General features: G+C 53.1%; 1 protein-coding gene across 1 annotated transcript in view; it reads right to left on the bottom strand.

Moving 5' to 3' along the window:
* Positions 1 to 20,467, bottom strand: part of SPMAP2L (sperm microtubule associated protein 2 like) — a 42,925-nt gene extending 22,458 nt beyond the window's left edge. Inside the window, exon 1 of the mRNA XM_074993982.1 lies at positions 20,317 to 20,467. Coding sequence (XP_074850083.1) covers positions 20,317 to 20,467 — 151 coding nt within the window. The remainder of the gene's footprint in view (positions 1 to 20,316) is intronic.
* Between the last annotated feature and the right edge of the window lie 300 nt (positions 20,468 to 20,767).

Raw genomic sequence — 20,767 nt, 5'->3', positions numbered from 1 at the left:
CCAATCTGCAGCTGATGAGAGTTGTACAATTAATGTCTTCAGACACTTATTTCAACACCACTACTTGACTCTTAATAGCTGAGGTTCCCATTTGTTCCAGAACTTTTTAATCCATTACAAAATACTATTTTTTACAGACAGAGAAATCAGCGATTAATACCCTTTTCCAGCAGCACACTGTCATGTGAGAGAGCAAGGCAGGAGACAAATGCACAGGTGTTGGAATGTTGGGATCTCTTTGCAGTTCTTAGCTGATTTCTACATCATGTGAGCAGTAGTTTAGAAGGAAGTGGCTAACCCCATCTTGTGCAAAGTTTCCAAACGCCAATTTCAAATGCACTTCTGCACAATTAAGCCAGCCTTGCAGAAATCTGTACCCAGACAGACAACTGCAAAAGCTAAATATGTGAACTGTCCTTAATTCTGTTCTGAGATCAATGCAGTGCTGAAATCGGATGTTTTCAATAACGCTTACCTTTCCTTTTGGGGACCAAGGGTCATGAATCAAAGCTCAGAAGACCTGGGAGACAAAGTGCCCTAAGATGCTCCATGATCTTTCCATCTACATTTGTGAAGTCGCATTATTCCTTGTGCAGCCCAGTGCCTTGGGAAAGTGGTGCCTTTGTTACAACAACACTATTAGCAGATGAGTGGTGCGAGCGTGTTTTGCCAGGAATTCCATGAGCCACACTGATGCTTTCCATCGAGGTTGCACCTAAGGACTCCAGTCATGGATCAGGCCCCATTGTGTTTGGTGCTGCACAGCTGAATGACTCCAGTGCACGTTTCACATAGCTCAAAGACAACAGGTGACATGAGGACATGTGCGTGCAATGAAATAGCAGGCTGCATCTTTGATCAGATTAGGGAGCGGCACCAACCACCCACCCACCCATCCCCCGCACTCTGCTTTACATAGCATTTAATTGGGAGTTACAGAGCTCCTTACCACACATTTTGCCTTGGCCCACTCCCCAGAACTCCGCTCTCCAGACCCTAGCATACTCCCCCAGGGGAACAGATGGCACAGCAGCCTGGGATCTTGGCCCATGAGGACCATGAGCAGGTTCTCTCTAATTTTTTCTATCCATGGGTGGAATAAATTTTGTTTTGTTGGATCACCTATAGAAACAGAGACAGCTGGCTCTGGGCTCTCTGCTAATCAGCTGGGTGGCACATCAATCTCTCCTGGGCAGCTGCCCAAGTGCTCAGCTTACAGGGAATACTGACCAGAAGCCCTGATGTCAGCCCACAAACTCTACCACATCTCATCCTATCACAGGAGTCCAAGGCCCATCACCAAACCCAGGTCTGCCCTCTAGACACCATTAAGTTTGCTCTCTTAACCACACTGGAGCTCAGCTGTGAGCCACGATGACTGAACACCAGCATCCCTGCCCTATTAAGCGCATTCCTACTCAGTGCACTGTGGCTTCCTGGTGCCACAAAGAAGGTCAAAAACTCTCCCAATTGGCCCACGGGAGAAAATTTCTTTCCACAGCCCCGAACAGGCAATCAGCCACAGCCACATCATCCATCGGTTTGGGCTTCTACTCCTAGTTCTGGTGGATAGGGGAGGGTAGACTGCCAGAACAGACCTCCAAGAGGCTCCACATGGCCCCTGCACTGGGCTAAACTTTAGGAGCTGGGGGATGTGTACTGGCCAATCAGCAACTCTCTCTTCCAGCTGGCCAAAAGATGAGCTGCCCATTTTCCCTTGGCCCCATCCAGTCTCCCCATCCTTTGTCCTGGATAATGGCATTTCACAACAGCAAGGAAATCTACAGTTAGCAGAGCAGCCTTGAGCCACAGAGGAGCCACTGCAGAGGCTGATGCCGCAGACATTATCCCAGGGCAATGAGGTGCCTGGACTTGTGGCATTCAGTAACCACCTTTTATGCACCTTTTAATTAATTTATACATGCGGCCCAGCTTCCCAGCCTCTTGGTTTTGAAAGTGAGCTTCTGCTCTGCAGAAATGAGGCAGACCGTCTCTCTAGGGCCGCTCCCTTCTATTCTCTCTCTTTGATTTCCATTTCAGGTGCCCTGCTTCTCGGTAGAACACGTGACTGGCTTCTCCCAGCAGCTCTGAAGAGAGGGCTGCAGGGCACAGGCAGAGAATTTCCCTGTTGTAAGGTGATTCTCTAGTCAGGAAGCTGAGGGAGGCAGAAGATTTGCTCTGCTCTGGTGACCACCTTAAGAACTTTGTGCAAGTGCTGAAAGCTAGAGCTGTCCCCCAGAGATGAGAGCTTCTGCTGGGGCAGGCTGGCACAGCGGACAGAAGCCACTTGGGCCCCATGACCTCTGCACTTACAAGGCAGGAAGAAACTCACCTGTTGGTTTTCTGCCAGTTGTGCACACTCCCTGCAGATCCTAAAGCCAAAGGGGGCTCTTTCTGACTGTGTATCCCCCTCAGCCAGCCTCCGCTGCAGTGTGCCAGCAGAACCAGCTGGCAGCCCACATTCTGTGCACGGGGCCATCCCAGGGTGGGGCTGAGGCTGGGGGGGCCTGACCTGGGTGGGTAGTGAGTGGCGAAGTCAGGCTGCTGCCTGCAAGCAAAGCAGAGCTGGGACTGGGGAGCATCTGGTGGCTGAAGCAATGCGTGTCAGTGACTGGAGCGGTTCAGGGTCTGTGAATACGGAGGCTGAGAGAGCACGTGGCTCTCACAGAGACTGAGCTGAGAACTTGGTGTTGTTGTGACCAGGCAAAGATGAGTGCTGAGCTGAAGAGAGGCTTCGTCCCCACTGGACGGGAGAGTTGAGAGCAGCTTTCTAGCTACGACCAGCAATGAGACAAGGCCCCTGGGTCTGTTTTCACATGGTGAGCGCCTCCCACTTCCCTCAGGTACCCAGCAGAGCTTGTGGGTACAATAAGCCCCAGCCAACCACCTCACAGAGCTCACAGCATCCATCAGCCAAGCTTGTAAGTTACACGAACACGGCTACAGGTCTCATGGAACCAGCAAGCACTACAGCCACTATCTGCATCACACCTAATGGCCACCAGACTGGACGTTCCTCATGCTTACGCTGCCTCATGCTGACTGGAATGGAGCTATGCTCGACTTACACTTAGCAAATGGGAGAAAAATTAGGCCCATAATTGTCAGAGACTTCAGTGTATCTCCTCAAAACAAAAACATGGGATGGGCTTGCCTCTTGAGGGGACATTTATGCTTGTGCAAAATGCGAGCAAAGCACCTCCAGACTGAGCTGGGAGCACACCACACCAGTTCTGCACAGGGACAAAGAACTCCACAAAGTGCCACACCAGAGTCAGGCCTTGAGCTGTACAACTCAGGCTTAGCGAAAACAGTCCTCTGCCTGCCCGACGTACTAAAACATACACGCTTATGTTCCTGTCTTCCCTCCCGTCTTAGAGCGTGTACCCATTTTGTAAACAAAGGCATGCTGGATGCTTTACGAAAAAGGACAGAACGCTTCTTTTTAAAAAAATTCCCTTATTGCAAAAGTGATGAGCCACAGGCGAGAAACCGAACATGACAAACATGAAGAGGAAAGAAATGTCCTTGGCTGAATTACATGGCTGTTGGTGTGGGCAGTGAAATCTGGGCTTGCAACCTCAGCTGTGGTGAAATGTAGCTCCACCCCAGCCTCCCCCATCAGAAGGGAAAGCCAGCCCTCTGCTGGGACAAGAGAGGAAGTACAAAGAACAGACTCAGGCCACACTTGATCAAAAGTTATGATCGACGTGACACTGTACTTTACTCCTTCTTCCACCGACGCCAGGGGTCTGCAACCAGAATAGCGAGGAGAGCTATTTATCCGAATTCGGCTACAAAACCAGTACGTCAAGAGCCACAATGCGTGTGAATAAAAGACAGTCCTCTCCCCGAGAATCCTTCTCTCACGTCACCACCTCCCCACGTACCACTGCCTCACCCCCACAGAGCACGCCCAGGCTCACAGCCACCCCACCCTCCCACTCTACTGCATCCCTTCTTCCCCAGCCCCATGGCTCCCCCCGGCACTGCATGCTCCCACAAGCCATGTGTTACCAAGGGGCCACAGCCTGACTGCCTCCCCCACCATGCGCCAGTTCACTCACAACCCCCCTGCCCCACTCAGCCATGGAGAGGGAGGGAGTGAGGATCATGGTGTGGCTACTGAGGGACAAGGAGAGTAGCGGGTCAGGCCGGGGCAGAGGAGATGCCACATTCCTGCTGCAGCAGCAGCAGCTCCGGAGCTCTCCCACCGCCTGTGCCTGGGAGGAAGGAGGGGGCCCGCACTCCCCCGACTGCCTGGCAGCCACAGCCCCGACCCACTCACTGTGTGCTCCCCAGCCCCTGCCCAGCTGCCAGCTGTGCTGGGGAAAGGGGAGTGTCACACACACCCCGCCGGGGAGAGCTGCTGCAGCCCCAGGTCCTCACTGCCGGCCCTTGGCTCTCGCCACGCTCCCCCGCCCGCAGCCCTGACTGTTGGTTTTCCTGCCACCCCTCCCGCTGGGTTTCCCAGCCTGCCTCTGGCTCAGAGCCTGTGCACTGCCTGAGTCCAGGGCCCTTGGGCGCTGCCCCTGGTCTCCTCCTTTCTTCACCTCTTTTACTCCCCAGCAGTCCAGGCAGGGGCAGGGGCTGCCTGTGCTGGGCCCTCTGCAACCCCAGCACCTCCTGAAGGCCCCAGTGGGGATTTTGTCTAGTCCAGTTGCCTTGTTGCACTTAATCGCTGGATGGCAGCTTGGACCTCGCTCAGTGTAAAACGTGCTGCCTGGTCACCTCCAGGCAGCTGCTGAGGGATTTGGTCAAGGGATTCTAGGACCCCGGTGGAGAGGCAGTTCAAGGGCTCATTATAGTGTCCCACCAGGGAGAAGCAACGGCCTCACTGGCTCTCAAGAGCTGGGAACCATCCTTTGATCTCAGGGGATTGATTCCATGGTATCTCGGTCCAAAAACAGCTGTGGTTGCATTGAAGAAACCTCTTGTACTGTTGATGTCTGCGAGATGCTGGAGTTCTCCTGCCTTCTCAGTCCACTACTGGTTTTTCAGAGTCCTTGTTCTATGTTGCACTTCCGCCTTGGCCTTGGCACGTGCTTCTCTCTTCCTTGTGCAGTTGAGGTCATATTTTGCCAGGCCCTAAAGGCTTTGCCTCAACCAAGTGTTCAATTTCCACACAGTTCTCATCAAACCAGTCCTGATGCTGCCTGGTCTAGTAGCCGATAGTTTCTCCACTAGCTCCAATGACGACATTTTTCAATTGAAACCACTGTTCTTCCACATCTTCAAGGTGCACTGTTGGCAACTTCCTGTGGAGCGCTAAATGGACGTCACTTCATCTGATGGGGTCCTTCAAGCCTTGTACATTGATCTTTCATCGGATCTGGGTCCTCCGACATCTCTGTTCGGTGACAATCATAATCGCCATTGCGGATCGACTGAGGTGGTGATCAGTCCAGCAATCATCAGCACTGATCACTGCACATGTGAGGACATCATACTGATCCCAAGCGTGCATGATGACACAGTCTATGACGTGCCAGGGCTTAGATCAAGGATGTTGCCATAATGTCTTAAATTTGCTTTTCTCATGGAACAGGGTGTTCGGGATGATGAACTCAGGTTTCACACATTTTGTAAGGAGCTGCACACCATTGGAGTTGCTGGTGCCAACTCCTTCTTTCCCACTGGTAGTCTGACAGACATCCGCATCTCTTCTGACCCTGGCATTGAAATCCCCCATGAGAATAATCTTGTCTTCTTTGGGGATGTCTGTCAGGACTGTATCCAGTTGATTGCATAACTCCTTCACATTATCTTTGGTGTCCAGAGTCAGTGCTGATGACAGTTGCCTGTTGGTTTTTGGTGAGCTTCAGGCAGAAAGTCATGAGATGCTCACTGATGCTGACAGGGACTTCAGATAGGATCTTTGTCAGTTCATTTTTTATGGCAAATCCTACACCATGAATTCATTTTTCTTCCTTTGGAATTCCTTTCCAGAAAAAGGTGTACTCTCCTCCTTCTTCTCTCAGCTGTCCTTCTTCTGCTCTATGCATTTCTGCCAGGGCAGTGATATCGATGTTGAATCATCACAGCTCGCGGGTGATAATGGCCATGCGTTTTTCAGGTTGCTCACTTTCTGGGTTGTCCATTAGAGTCTGAACGTTCCATGTTCAAAGTTTACTGTTTGATTTAGACCCCATGCAGGTGAACCTACTGGAAGCGATTATCCAGTCAGGGGGACTGAGGGGGACTATGTTGAGGGCACCTTTTCTAGCCTCCTTCCCACATGGGGTGAACAGAGTGGATCCTAAATAGGGCTGCTCAGTCCTGGATGTAGCAGCCAGACCATTCTACCACCTCGATCCTCAAAACGGAATGCCTGATGCATACATCCACTGCCTACATGCTGGTTCATGACTAAAAACTTCCAGATTTCACAAACTTGATCCCATCACCATTCACCGTAGGGCTGAAGTTTAGGAGAGTAGTACACAGAGGAAGATGCCCATGCGTGACTTCTTTTAAGGTGGGGGCTGTTGCACTGAAGCCACCACACAGTTCTTGATGAATAGAAAGCTCAGGTCGAATGGCATGGAATCAACAACTGGCAGTCTCCTGTCCGCTGCAGCCTTGATCTCCTTCACAGCCATTGTAGCATTACCTTTGCTATCCTCTGCCTGTTCTGCTGCTGAGGAGTTTTAGGATCGTTCTTTGTCTGGACCCTCCCCTTGATCTTGCCACTATGCACGACCCTGCTGGGAGCATGAAACTCCCTGTGGCATCGCTCTCGGGTTCACTGGAACACACAAGCCCACTCACCATGACAAGGTGACAATCCTGACAGTAGGGTATTTGCTACACGAATATACTGGTTTGATTACTAGGGGATTGTCAACAAAGAAAAAGAATGGCAGAGAAAAAGCATTTGAAGGTTGCTAAGAAACAATCCCAGAGCAGAGAAAAGCCCAGGGATGTGGGGGAGCACAAGGACATGACCTGTTGATTAAGAACACTCTCCAAGAGAAATAGTAACAGAGGGGGAGCCATGCTAGTCTATATACTACCAAATCAAAAGAAGTGGAGTGTTCTGGGGGCGCCAGGTTAACACACAGGTCCTTGCTGGAGTCGCTGAAGAAATTAGGCCTACCTAATTTCTCATTGGCAGTGTAACCCTTCAGGTAGGATGCACAGGAACTGCTTGATGAGCGAACCCAGGCCTGTCAGTGAGGGGAGGGGTGGAAGGATAGGGGCAATTGCTCTGGGGCCCAGTGATTCAGAAGGGCCCAGAGTTCTGGCTGTTGCCGCCACTCCCACAGGAGTGGCAGTAGACGGAGCCCTGGATCTTTTAAATCCAGGATGGCACACTCTGGGCAGCTCTCAGGGCCGGCTGCAAGGCAGGGAGACCAGTGTGACATGCTCCGGGCAGCACTGCTCTAGCCCTGCCCCTTCTGGCAGTGTGGAGTTGCCTATTGCCTGTGAGTCTGTTGCACTCCTTCCCCCGAGGGAATAGCACAGGGCAGGAGTCGACCACGTGCAGCTCTAATGCCACGTGCGGCTCTTTAAGGAGTTATTTGCAGCTCCAGGCATGGACTCCTCTGCAGCTTCGGACTCTGTGATGACCCTGCCCTGCCACTGCTGAAACAGCAGCAGCTATCTCCAGCCTGGTCAGCACTCTGCTCTCCCTACTCCCCCTTACCTCTCGCCAAGTCAGGGATCTGCAGGGGGTGGGGCTGGCCAGGGTGATTGTGGGGGACTGGCCCTACTGCTGTGCCATCTGGGCTAAGCTTACCATAGGTCCAGTTTTTCCCAGACATGTCCTCTTTTTTGGCTCTCAAAACTCTGTCCATCTGGGTTTTTAAAATTTCTAACAATGCCCGGGATTTTAAAGGTGCCTGGTCCCCAGCCATGGAACTGGGAGAGATGAGCGGCAGACACTGCTTTGCTTTGCAAGCTGTGCACTCCACAGGAGGCCAGAGCTCCACAAACAGCTCCATCTCCTGATTCTCAAGATCTGGGGTAGGGAGCAGATGCCACAAGATTTCAGAGACACACTAATCATCAGTCTTTTCAAGACAGGCGACAAGCTGGACTGTGGAAACTATTGTGGCATCTCCATCCTGTCAATGGCAGGGAAAATCTTAGCTGAAATCCTCGCAAACCAGCTCCTGCTGCTCTCAGAAGAAATTCTCCCAGAATCCCAGTGTGGTTTCTGACCATCCTGAGGAACAGCAGACATGATCTTCACCATCCAGCAACTGCAAGAAAAATGTCACGAATACAACTGAGCCTTATATATGAGTTTCACTGACCTAACTAAAGCATTCGACTCAGTAAATCGTAGCGCCCTGTGGACCATCCTCTCAAAGATCAGCTGCCCCCAAAAATTCATCAGCATTTTAAGGCTGCTTCATGACAACATGACTGCCACAGTACTGAGCAACAACAGATCCCAAAGCAACCCCCTTGAGGTCAATGCAGCAGTCAAGCAAGGCTGCATCATTGTCCCATCAGCATTCTGCTTCTTCGTTACCATGACCATTCACCTCATTGATGGCAAGCTTCCAGATGGTGTGAAGATTATCTGTAGAATTAACAGGAAGCTTTTCACTCTCATGAGACTGAAGGCTAAAAGCAAGATCTCCACAACCTTGACCACGGAGCTCCAGTAGGCAGATGACAACATGGTTCCTGCTCTTTCTCCCGCAGCCCTTCAGACCATCGTAAGTGCCTTCACTGAAGCGTACGGGAACCTTGGCCTCACAACGAATGTCAAAAAGACCAAGGTGCTCCACCATCCTTCACCAACAGGACAATCTCATGCACCTTTCACTGATGTCAATGGAGAAATGCTGGAAAATGTGGAGCACTTCCCATACCTCGCAAGTTATCTTTCCACTAAAGTTGACATTGATGAGGAAATCCAGCATCATCTGAGCCATGTAAGCTCTGCTTTCACTCACCTGAGACAAAGGATCTTCAAGAACTGGGACATCTATCCCAAGACAAAGCTCCTTGTATACTGTGCAGTGATTGTTCCAATGCTACTATATGCATATGAAACCTGGACAATTTACTACTGGACAACATACTGGTGTCATTTGAAGGCACTTGAACAATATCATCAACACTGCCTCAGGAGAATCCTAAATATCTTCTGGGAGGAGAGGCACATGAACACTAGTGTGCTGGAAGAGTTGAACACGACCAGCTTTAAAGCCATTTTCATTCATCAATAACTTTGTTGGACTGGTCACGTGGTTCGGATGTCTGATCAGTGCCTCCCAAAACAGATTCTGTTTCCCACATTGCAGGAAGGACAGAGGAGCGTTGGGGGCCAGCAGAAGTGATATAAGGACGTGCTGAAGGCACATGTGTTTGTCGGGGAACAGTGACACAAGCCCTGAGGTAAATGGGGAAGGAGTAGGGTACAACCAAGTAGGATTCCTAGGTGAAGGGGAGAAAGTGGGCCAATTAGCTGCTTTTCTAAGGTGCTTGTACACAAATGCAAGAAGCCTGGGAAAGAAACAGGCGGAACTAGAGGTTCTGGCACAGTCTAAGAAGTATGAAGTGATTAGAATAACAGAGACTTGGTGGGATGATTCACATAACTGGAGTATGGTTATGAAAAGGTATAAACTGTTTAGGAAGGACAGACAGGGAAGAAAAGGAGAAGGACTTGCGCTCTATGTGAGGGAGCATTTTGATTGCTGAGAGCTCCAATATAAGGACAGAGACGAGCAAGTTGAGTGTCTTTGGGTTAACCTTAGAAGCGGAAGCAATAGAGGTGACGTCGTAGTTGGTACCTGCTATAGACCACCAGATCAGGGAGATGAGATGGATGAGGATTTCTTCAGACAGCTAAGAGGTGCTTCCAAACCACAGGTCCTGGTTCTCATGGGAGACTTGAATCATCCGGACATTTGTTGGGAGACCAATACATCTGCACACAGACAATCCAGGAAGTTTCTGGACAATGTCGGGGATAACTTGTTGGCACAAGTGCTGAAGGAACCGACCAGGGTCATGCACAACTTGACCCTCTGCTCACAAACAGGGAAGAACTAGTAGGAGAAATAGAAGTGGGTGGCAACCTGGGCTGCAGTGATCACGAGATGATGGATTTCAGGATCCTTACGAAAGGAAGAAAGGTGAGCAGTAAAATACAGACCTTGATTTCGAAAGAGCAGACTTGGACTCCCTGAGGGTAATAATGGGCAGAATCCCCTGGGAAACAAGGATGAAGGTGTGATGGGGTTCTGGGGTCCCCCAAGCTCTGCACCCTGTCTGCAGGCAGGAGAGTCTCTCACTCAGCAGGAGAACAGTGGGTTTATTAGCCGACAGGACACAGCATCGTACAGAGGAGTCAGTACAGCAGGCAGAGACAGCCAGTCCCATCCATGTTGGGGAGAGGAGGCCCCGAGGGGCCCCCAGAGCTGGGGCCTTGCCCCCTTCTTTGTCTCTCTCTCCCTCAGCCCAGACTAACTGCTTCCAACTCCCCGTTCCAATTCAAACCCCTCAGGCTCCACCTCCTCCTTTGTCTGCAGTACAAAGGTGTTACCTGGTTGTCAGGGTTACCCTCAGCAGGAGCCCCACACCCTCTGTGAGCCACACACACACACACACAGGTATCCCCCACTCCATCACATCTCTCCCCGCTTCCAGACTGAACTGAGCGGGGTCACTCAGCCAGTGACCTGGGGAAGTTTGGGGCCCTCCCCTCGTGACAGGGCATCGGCTGCACCCTTAGTGCTCCCCTTGATGTGCACCACCTCCATGTCATAATCCTGCTGGGGGAGGCTCCAACTCAGGAGCTTGGTATTGGCCCTTTTCATGTGATGCAGCCGGGCAAGTCGCTTTAGTTCCCTCAGGTTGGTCGGTCTCCCCGCTTCTGTCTCTGGTCCATCAGCCACGTTCTCAAGTCGGGCAGGCAGAGCCCATACAGATGCTGCAGCACCAACAGATTAAATAGTTCTTTTCTGGTCTAGGCCCTGCCCTGTCTGCCCACCAGTCCACACAGCTGCTTCAGCCAATGTTTGGAATTCAGTTACAGTCCAGTAAAGGAAGGTACAAATGCTTCCACCCTTGGCATTTAACCAGACCACCAAAATGGTTGTGTGCCTCAGTTTCCCCTTCCATGCCACACAATAGGTTTGGAATGTTCCTCCTCATGTGAGAGGTTGCAAGACTAGTTACAGGGAACAATGGTGACATTTTAGAGTTACAGACTCCTTCAACATACAATTCATGCTTCTACATTAATGTCATCATGTCACATGGCTCTTTCCAAACCTTCAGTATATGGTACAATTCTACAGCTTTTGGTAGCAGCACCCCTTGGTTACAGCAGTCAGCGTGAGTTACAGAACAAACCCATTGCAACTGCACATTTACATTGCTCTTCGGTAGACCACAACCTTTGTGCAACATCCTTGAGAATCTGGTATTTTGGGGATAAATGGCTGAGGCCTTTCTTAGCACCATTAAGTTCTAATCTTCTCTCTTGCCCCCTGGGGTGGAAATTTGATCTCTCTGACTGTGCCCTCCCTTCTAACAAGAGCTGGGCCATTGATGATCTCAGGGAGACGGCCCCCTCCCAGCCAGCCTGGAAATTTGCAAACCAAACTGCTTTCTGAGAATTGTTTTGTGAGTCCCAGACGCAGAATCCACATGGAGGAATCCCTGTTTATCCCTTACTGGCCCACCAGGACCACAGCTCCTTTGTCCTTCCCCCTCCAACTACTGCCTCCCCATGGAATCAGAAGTGGAGTCCAGTATAAGAATATAAGTGTTTCCACCATCTGGAGATGGGGAATTGCTGGCGCTCTCCTGCATCCTACAGAGACTGACTGTGCAGCTGTTTTACTTGGTTCTCACAGGGCTGCTCACACTCCCTGATAGTTTTCACTTTACTTGCATCAACTTCCAATTCCTGAGAAACTTTTACCCTGCCTGCTTTGGACCCTTGCAGAGCACAGCCAGTGGTTTCACACTCAGGCAGGTCCTGGCCATCAGGAGCTGAAACAAACTTCTCCCCAGGCAAAGGGTTGCTCTGGCTCTTACAGACAAGCACCTTTCCTGTGCACTCTCCTCCACCTCACTCCCATTTTCTGCAGTCCCCACAGATGGGTCAGGAAAAGTTTCAGGGAAATTCTCTTCCTCAAGAGCTCCCCCAAACAACAACTCACCCGTCTGGCTCCACAGGGGCACTGCTCCCTTGAGCCACAACCAGCTCCTGGGTTTCACCTACACCCAGGATCACTTCTGGCCCATCAGGCAGATTCCCATGTAATCCCCCTCCAGGCAGACAGCCAGTACCACCGGACAGAAGGTCAGGGTCCCTTTCGTCCCTTCTGCTACCAGCTCCTTTATCTTCATCAGTCAGCATAACTCCATTGCCCATCTGTTCTTGTGTCCTGGCGAGAGGATGACTCTGGTAGGACAGAGTCCTCTCACCCCCTCCCAGTAACACCTCAGCATCAGGCAAAGAACAAGTACCAGAATCGTCTGGTCTCTGGGATTCCCTGATGATACTAACTGGATCAGACCGAGTTAAAGCATCATCCTCCCTGAGAGACACAGAGGTAGGCCCACTTCCCATCTGAGCTTCAGCTGCCCTCAGATCCAGCTCTGGGATCTTGGCTCCATCTCGAGCCCCCACAGGCTCAGGCAAAGGATTCACTTCCCCAGAAGCAGAAGCACTTTTCTTGCACCAAGGACCAGTGTCCTTAGCAGGGACACCACTACCCATCCCAGAGCCATTCCCTCTGCTCCAGCCCCCATGGCTGGATTCAGAGTCACACCCGGAATGCTCTTTTCTGGTGGTTCCTTCTCCAGCCACCCCAGGCTGGTGAATCTTCCTCAGACAATGGGCTAGTTTCCTCATTGGCACCTTTTCCAAATGCAGGCTCTGCTCTCTCCCCAGGCTGCTGCTGCTGCTGTTCAACACAGACAGACAATGGGAGACACTCTCTCCTTTCTCCCAGCCCCCTGGCTGGTCTCCACACACACACAGAAGGTGAAGCAGCTTCTCTCAGAGACAACTTGCCATTCCCAGTGGACAAGCTGCTTTCCTGCACAGACACACAGGCACCTTCCTCGGCCCAGGCCTGGAAAACTCTCCGCAGGTCTGTCTTGGCCACTAGTAGATGATGGGTTGGAATCGCTCCTTCCCTCCTTGAGCTGCGGCAGGCCACTCGGTTCAGCACTCCAGACAGTCCAGGGTTTCCTGCCCCGATCCGGGCTCACCTCTGCAGGATTTTCCTTAACCCTCAGCTCTGCCACTGCACATCCACGCTGCCTTGTCCAGCTTCTTTAATCTCGATTCAGTTTCCAGGTGCTGCCACTTCACAGCGGAGTTGCTCAGCGTGGTTGCAGGCTCTCAGGCTGATGCCCTCTGCACCCCACGATTCCTGGAAGAATCCCTTCAGTGTGCCAGGCTCCTTGTGGGTCACAAGCTGCCCAGGGTTAGGCCGTAGGCCCCTCCGCCCTCTGGGACTGACTCTAACAGACTCCCAGCGGAACCCCTTCTTCAGTGTGACACCCGCTCTCAGGGACCATGAGCACACTGTCTTGGGAAGAACTCATTCAGCGTCAGCCTCCTCAGGGGTCACTTGTTCCTGGGGGTTGGGCTCTCGGGCCCTCCACCTTCTGGGACCGACTCCAACAGAGTCCCAGGAGTAACCCCTCCTCGGGTGTGACACCCCCTCTCGAGGACCACGACCACAGTTGCTTGGGTTCGGCCGCAGGCCCCTCCGCCTTGGAGAGCTGCACCTCACTGCCCTTCAGCACACCTGGGTCTCGCAGGCCCCACTCCTTCCGGGGCCCCGGTCACTTACTGCTGGATGCTCCATCCTCAGGGTGCAGAACATCCCACTTCTGACACCAGTGTGACGGGGTTCTGGGGTCCCCCAAGCTCTGCACCCTGTCCGCAGGCAGGAGAGTCTCTCACTCAGCAGGAGAACAGTGGGTTTATTAGCCGACAGGACACAGCATCGTACAGAGGAGTCAGTACAGCAGGCAGAGACAGCCAGTCCCATCCATGTTGGGGAGAGGAGGCCCCGAGGGGCCCCCAGAGCTGGGGCCTTGCCCCCTTCTTTGTCTCTCTCTCCCTCAGCCCAGACTAACTGCTTCCAACTCCCAGTTCCAATTCAAACCCCTCAGGCTCCACCTCCTCCTTTGTCTGCAGTACAAAGGTGTTACCTGGTTGTCAGGGTTACCCTCAGCAGGAGCCCCACACCCTCTGTGAGCCACACACACACACACAGGTATCCCCCACTCCATCACATCGAAGGGGAAAGGAGTTCAGGAGAACTGGCAATATGTTAAAGAAGTCTTGCTGAAGGCACAGGAACAAATCATCCCACTGCATAGTAAGAAACACAAATATGGCAGGCAACCAGTTTGGCTTAACAGGGAAAGCTTTGGTCAGCTTAAACTTGAAAAGGATGCATATAAGAATTGGAAACGTGAACAGATGACTAAGAAGGAGTATAAATATACATCTGGAAAACGCTGGGCAGTAATCAAGACAGCAAAGGCAAAACTGGAACTGCAGCTGTCAAGGAATATGAAGGGCAACAAGAAGGGTTTCTATAGGCATGTTAACAATAAGAGGGTTATCAGGGAAGATGTGGGGCCATTACTGGATGAGAGAGGTAACCTAGAGACAGAAGATGTAAGAAAAGCTGAAGTACTCAATGCTTGTTTTGCCTCAGTCTTCACGGGCAAGGACAACTCCCACACTACGGTGCTAGACAATACAGTGTGAGAAGGTGGAGAGCAGCCCCCCAGCGGGGAAGGAACAAGTTAAGAGTTACTTAGAAAACCTAGATGTACACATATCCATGGGTCTGGATTTAATGCACCCAAAGGTACTGAGGAAATTGGCAGATGTCATTGCTGAGCTTTTGACCATTATCTTTGAAGACTCTTGGAGATCGGGAGAGATTCTGGATGATTGGAAAAAGGCAAATATAGTGGCCATCTTTAAAAAAGGAAAGGACAATCCAGGGAAATATAGACCAGTCAGCCTTACTTCAGTACCTGGGAAAATAATGGAAGTGATCCTCAAGGAATTCAATCTGCAGCGCTTGGAAGAGGGGGGAAGTGATCAAAAGTAGTCAACATGGCTTCACCAAGGGCAAGTCCTGTCTGACCAACCTGATTAGCTTCTACGATGAGGCAACTGGCTCCGTGGACCTGAGAAAGTCAGTGGATGTGATATATCTTGACTTAAGCAAAGTTTTGATGCAGTCTCCCACAACATTCTTCCCATAAGTTAAGGAAGTATGGACTGGATACATTGACTATAAGATGGATAGAAAGCTGGCTTGAAGGTTGGGCCCAATGGGTAGTGGTTAATGGCTCAATATCTGGATGGCAGTTGATTTTCAGTGGAGTGCCCAAAGGCCCAGTTCTGGGGCTGGTGTCATTCAACATTTTTATTAATGACCTGGATGAGGGACTGGATCGCACCCTCAGCAAGTTTGTGGATGACACAAAGCTAGGGGAAGAGGTAGATACATTGGAGGGTAGAGATAGGATGCAGAGTGACCTGGATAAATTGGAGGATTGGGCCGAAAGAAATCTGATGCAGTTCAACAAGGAGTCGTGTAGAGTCCTGCACCTGGGATGGAAGAATCCCAAGCACTGTTATAGGCTTGGGACCAACTGGCTAAGCAGCAGTACAGCAGAAAGGAACCTAGGGATTATAGTGGATGAAAGGGTGGATATGAGTAAACAGTGTGCCCTTGTAGCCAAGAAAGCCAACGGCATATTGAATTGCAACAGGAGGAGCATTTCAACCAGATCTAGAGGTTGTTGCTCCCCTCTATTTGGCACTGGTGAGGCCACATCTGGAGTACTGAGTCCAGTTTTGGGCCCCCCAGTATAAAAAGGATGTGGATGTGCTGGAGCAGGTTCAGTGGAGGGCAACAAAAATGATTAACGGGCTGGAGCACAGGACCTATGAGAAGAGGCTGAGGTATTTGGGCTTATTTAGTTTATAGAAGAGAAGACGAAGCGGTGATTTAATAGCAGCCTTTAACTTCCTGAAGCAGAGCTCTAAAAGGGTTGGAGAGAAACTGTTCTCGGTGGTGACAGTCAGCAGACCAAGGGGCAATGGTCTGAAGTTACAGAAGGAGAGGAGTAGGTTGGATATTAGGAAAAACTGCTTCACATGGAGGGTGGGGAAGGACTGGACTGTGTTGCTTAGGGAGGTGTTGGAATCTCCATCCCTAGAAGTTTTTAAATCCCAGCTTGACATACTCATGGCTGGGATGATTTAGTTGGGGTTGATCCTGCTTGAAGCAGGGGGCTGGATTCGATGATACCTCCTGAGTTCCCTTCCAGCTCTGTGATTCTACGATCAGCAGGATCTATCTCAGTGTCCTCTTCTGGTCTGGGCAGGTTGTGTGTGCAGCCCCTGGACTCAGCCTGCCCAAACTGATCCTTCAATGATCCTGCTGCTCTTCTATCCAGCCAGGAACCTGGTCTTTGGCTGCTTTCCCTGGGCTAAATACTCTCTGATGAGATTCTCTGTAGTGAGCTGTCCGTGGTCCTGCTGTTGGTCTTGCCAGCCAGGCAACTGCTTCTCCCTCGTTTAGGTCCACATATCAAATGACACCTCTGCTCCGCTGCTTGCCTTTTAACTGTTCCTTCTGGGCCCTTTATTAGGTGCATTAGCAGTTCTTTTACTGGCTGCTCCATTGCAGCCACTCTAGGCTGCCTGGAGGACTTCTCACTGCTCTATTCTGGGTCAGAGTGAAGCTGGACTGTAGAACCTTTACCCAGGGGGCCTTGGCATGAAGTTCATCCTGCTGCAGTGATATAAACAGATTGTGCATGTGCATATGCCCATAGGGCAGTCAAATTCTCCGCAACAAAGTGGTAGGTGATTGTTCAATTGTATGTTGCGATAGCACGCAGGAGACTGGTCAGATTCCTGTTGTGCTAAGCGCTCTACAAATGCAGTCCACGTCTCAAATCAAAGTATGTTTTCTGTGTACACATACCTCTTCTGCCCAAAGTACATATGTGTAGACAGTTACAAAACAGCTTCAATTACAGTGTGACACCCTATTTTCAGATGCAATTTTGCTTTGGGGCTGAAATTTTTTGTGCCTGGCCTCAGTCCAAAGGTGAATATTGTTTCTGGAAAACAAAAACACAAAACCGAAAAACAACCAAATAAGTGATTTTCAGGTTCTAGAAAGGTGAGGGGAAAAATTCTAACCATTTGTTTTTTAGACTTGGGAGTAGTAAAAGTGGGTGGAGTTTGAAGCTTTTCAGATAAACTGTCTTTTGCCTTTGGTATAGAAGCCCTTCCCCAGCCAAGATTGTGCTGAGCTGCTCAGGTTGAAAATAGTCTCCATTTCAAGGCGTAAATCCTCACAAAAGGCTTCCTGCATTGCAGAACACTCACTTGCATATGTAAGGAGCAGCCTCCATCATTAGCACTCAACTGGCCAAAATTTATGTTGTCAAATGCAGTGACTTTGCGTGTGGATGCAGTATGTGACCTTGCTGCTTTGACATTATTTCTGAACATTCTGATAGTGGAAGGAACAGTGGACTACATACCTGGAAGAAGGTCTGCTAGCCAGAAATGTCTCGGCCAGTGTGGTGCTAGCAGGATTGGTCCATCTCACATATCAGCCTGGGTTTCACAAGAATTGGTGAGAAGGATACGTAAGACCTTGATCCCAAGATATGAGGAATGTGTCATGTAATAAACCCAAGCACAGCAGACCCTCCTGCTGTTATCTTTGGTGGCAAACAAATTTATTGAGGGATTTCTGCTCTGGTGAAATATTGGTTTGATGATGAAACTCTGCAGCTACTGCTTGTTGCTGGTGAAGGACTGACTGCTTAGGAAGTCGGCTACAGTGTTGCTGACTCTTGGAAGATGAAAATCTGGCAAGTGAAGTGTAAAAATTAGGAAGTCCAAAAAAGAATTTAAAGAACAAAGCCCCAGGCTCACATGATATCTTGCAGGAAGTATTCCACATAAAGCATATTCCAATTTTGTCACATTAATATGCATAATTTCACAAAGCATAGGGAACGCCCCATCACAGGGGTCAACAAGCATGTGGAGAAGTGGGATCCTGTGGATATAATGCACTTAGGTTTTCCAGAAAGCCTCTGAAAAGGTCCCTCACCAAAGGCTCTTGAGCAGAGTAAGCTGTCACAGGGTAATGTCCTTTCATGGATCTGTAACCGCTCAAAGGACAGGAACCAAAGGATCAGTTTTCACAATGAAGAGAGATAACTAGCAACATTCCCCAGGGGTCTGTGCCACGACCTGCCCCATTGGACATATTCACAGCTGAGTTGGAAAAAAACCCACAAGGGACTCAGCTAACTCTCTGCTTGCTCCCTTCCTTCCCGTGCTCTAGTCTAGCCCTGGGCTGATGACGCCTAGTTGGTTCTCAGCCCCAAGGCCAATCAGTTAAATAACTGCATATTTCTCCAGTCAGCTTTCTCCAAGGAGACTAGCTAGACCATTGCAGGAGTGGGGCTACTGGCCAGGAAACTGGAGTAGTGGGTGCGCCGAGGCTCCCCCAGTGGCTACTGCAGAAGTGGCCCCAGCAGGGAAGGGATGGAGAGTGGTTGTGTAGAAAGAGCGGGGGTAATGGCTGGTGGCAGCCTGGCCTGAGGGCTGAGCCCTGGAGCTAGGTGAGGGGCTGTGGGGGAGACTCCACTGGAGGAGGGTGCAGTGCCAAGCAGAGCCAGCCCAGGCAAGCGCAGGCAGCACCGCAGGGTGAGGCGAGGCAAGCAGGGCAGGCCTGACCAGGCCGGGCGAGGGCAGTTCTAATCATGCAGAGCCTTGGCGTTTCCCTCCTTCCACGAAGGCGCGGAGCATGGGGCCACTGCCAGGCTAAGAGGGGCAACGCACTTCACCCAAGTGCCCTCCAGCGCCAGCCCAGCCCCTGCAATATGCCCCCCACCCATAGTGTGGGGCCCAGCCAGCCTGCAGCTCCATCCACCGTGCGGGACCCAGCCAGCCTAGAGTGCAGTGCAGCCCCCCACCCACTATGTAGGGCCCAGCCGGCCTGCAATGCGGGCCCCCCCCCATGCAGGGCCCAGAGGGCCTCCAGTGCGGCCCTCCACCCACCACGCAAGGCCCAGCCGGCCTGCAATGCGGCCCCCCTCACCCACTGTGCAGGACCCAGCCGGCCAGCAGTGTGACCCCCTCACCCACTGTGCAGGACCCAGCCGGCCGGCAGTGCGGCCCCCCTCACCCACTGTGCAGGACCCAGCCGGACGGCAGTGCGGCCCCCCCCACCCACTGTGCAGGACCCAGCCAGACGGCAGTGTGACCCCCTCACCCACTGTGCAGGACCCAGCCGGACGGCAGTGCAGCCCCCCTCACCCACTGTGCAGGACCCAGCGGCCGGCAGTGCGGCCCCCCTCACCCACTGTGCAGGACCCAGCCGGCCTGCAGTGTGACCCCCTCACCCACTGTGCAGGACCCAGCCGGCCTGCAGTGTGACCCCCTCACCCACTGTGCAGGACCCAGCCGGCCGGCAGTGTGGCCCCCCTCACCCACTGTGCAGGACCCAGCCGGCCGGCAGTGCGGCCTCCCCCACCCACTACGTGGGACCCAGCCGGCCTGCAGAGCAGCCCCCCTCACCCACTGTGCGGGACCCAGCCGGCCGGCAGTGTGACTCCCTCACCCACTGTGCGGGACCCAGCCGGCCTGCAGCGTGACCCCCTCACCCACTGTGCGGGACCCAGCCGGCCGGCAGTGTGACCCCCTCACCCACTGTGCAGGACCCAGCCGGCCAGCAGTGCGGCCCCCATCACCCACTGTGCAGGACCCAGCCGGCCGGCAGTGCGGCCCCCCCCACTGTGCAGGACCCAGCCGGCCTGCAGCGTGACCCCCTCACCCACTGTGCGGGACCCAGCCGGCCTGCAGCGTGACCCCCTCACCCACTGTGCGGGACCCAGCCGGCCAGCAGTGCGGCCCCCCCCACCCACTGTGCGGGACCCAGCCGGCCGGCAGTGCGGCCCCCCCCCACCCACTACGTGGGACCCAGCCGGCCAGCAGTGTGACCCCCTCACCCACTGTGCGGGACCCAGCCGGCCGGCAGTGTGACCCCCTCACCCACTGTGCGGGACCCAGCCGGCCAGCAGTGCGGCCCCCACCACCCACTGTGCGGGACCCAGCCGGCCGGCAGAGCAGTGCAGCCCCCACCCACTACGTGGGACCCAGCCGGCCGGCAGAGCAGTGCAGCCCCCACCCCCCGGTTAACGCTCCGCCCCGCGCTGCTGACGCCGGCAAGGTGCTCGCGCGGCAGGGCGGGATCAGCGAGGGCCCGGGCCGGGGGAGCAGCAGGGCGCACGCGGCGCTGCACTCACCCGGCGCCCGCCCGCCCGCCATGCTCCGCGCGCCGCCCCGCGTCCCGGTCGCCAGGACAACCGCGTGGCCCGCGCGCGTTCCGAGCCGGGGGCGGGGGCGGGGCACGCCCGAGCCCTGATTGGCTGCGAAGCCCGAACCCGCCGCTCCCATCGGCCGCGGTGCGCCCGGCCTGGCCAATGGGCGCTGCTGCCCCGCTCCGCCCCGCGCCTCGCCGGCCAATGAGCGCTGCGGAGGCGGTGCTCGCCCGAGGGTTTCCCAGCACCGCGCGGCCCTGCTGGGAGTGGCGCTGCGGCCAGGCCGCCCCCACAGGCTCAGGCTCGTCCCGCCTCGCCCACGCCAGCCCCGAGTCCCGCAGCCGGGTGCCGCCCTGGCAGCGGCGAGGACGGGCTTTGCCGGGCCCTGCAGGCTGGCGCCGGGCACTGGGCCCAACTCGCGGACTCCGGGGGCCCG

This window comes from Carettochelys insculpta, chromosome 4 (assembly GCF_033958435.1).
Source record: "Carettochelys insculpta isolate YL-2023 chromosome 4, ASM3395843v1, whole genome shotgun sequence".
In the NCBI taxonomy this organism is placed as follows: Eukaryota; Metazoa; Chordata; order Testudines; family Carettochelyidae; genus Carettochelys; species Carettochelys insculpta.
Note: the sequence above shows the minus strand (reverse complement) of the source record. Positions and strands in the feature narration are given on the sequence as shown.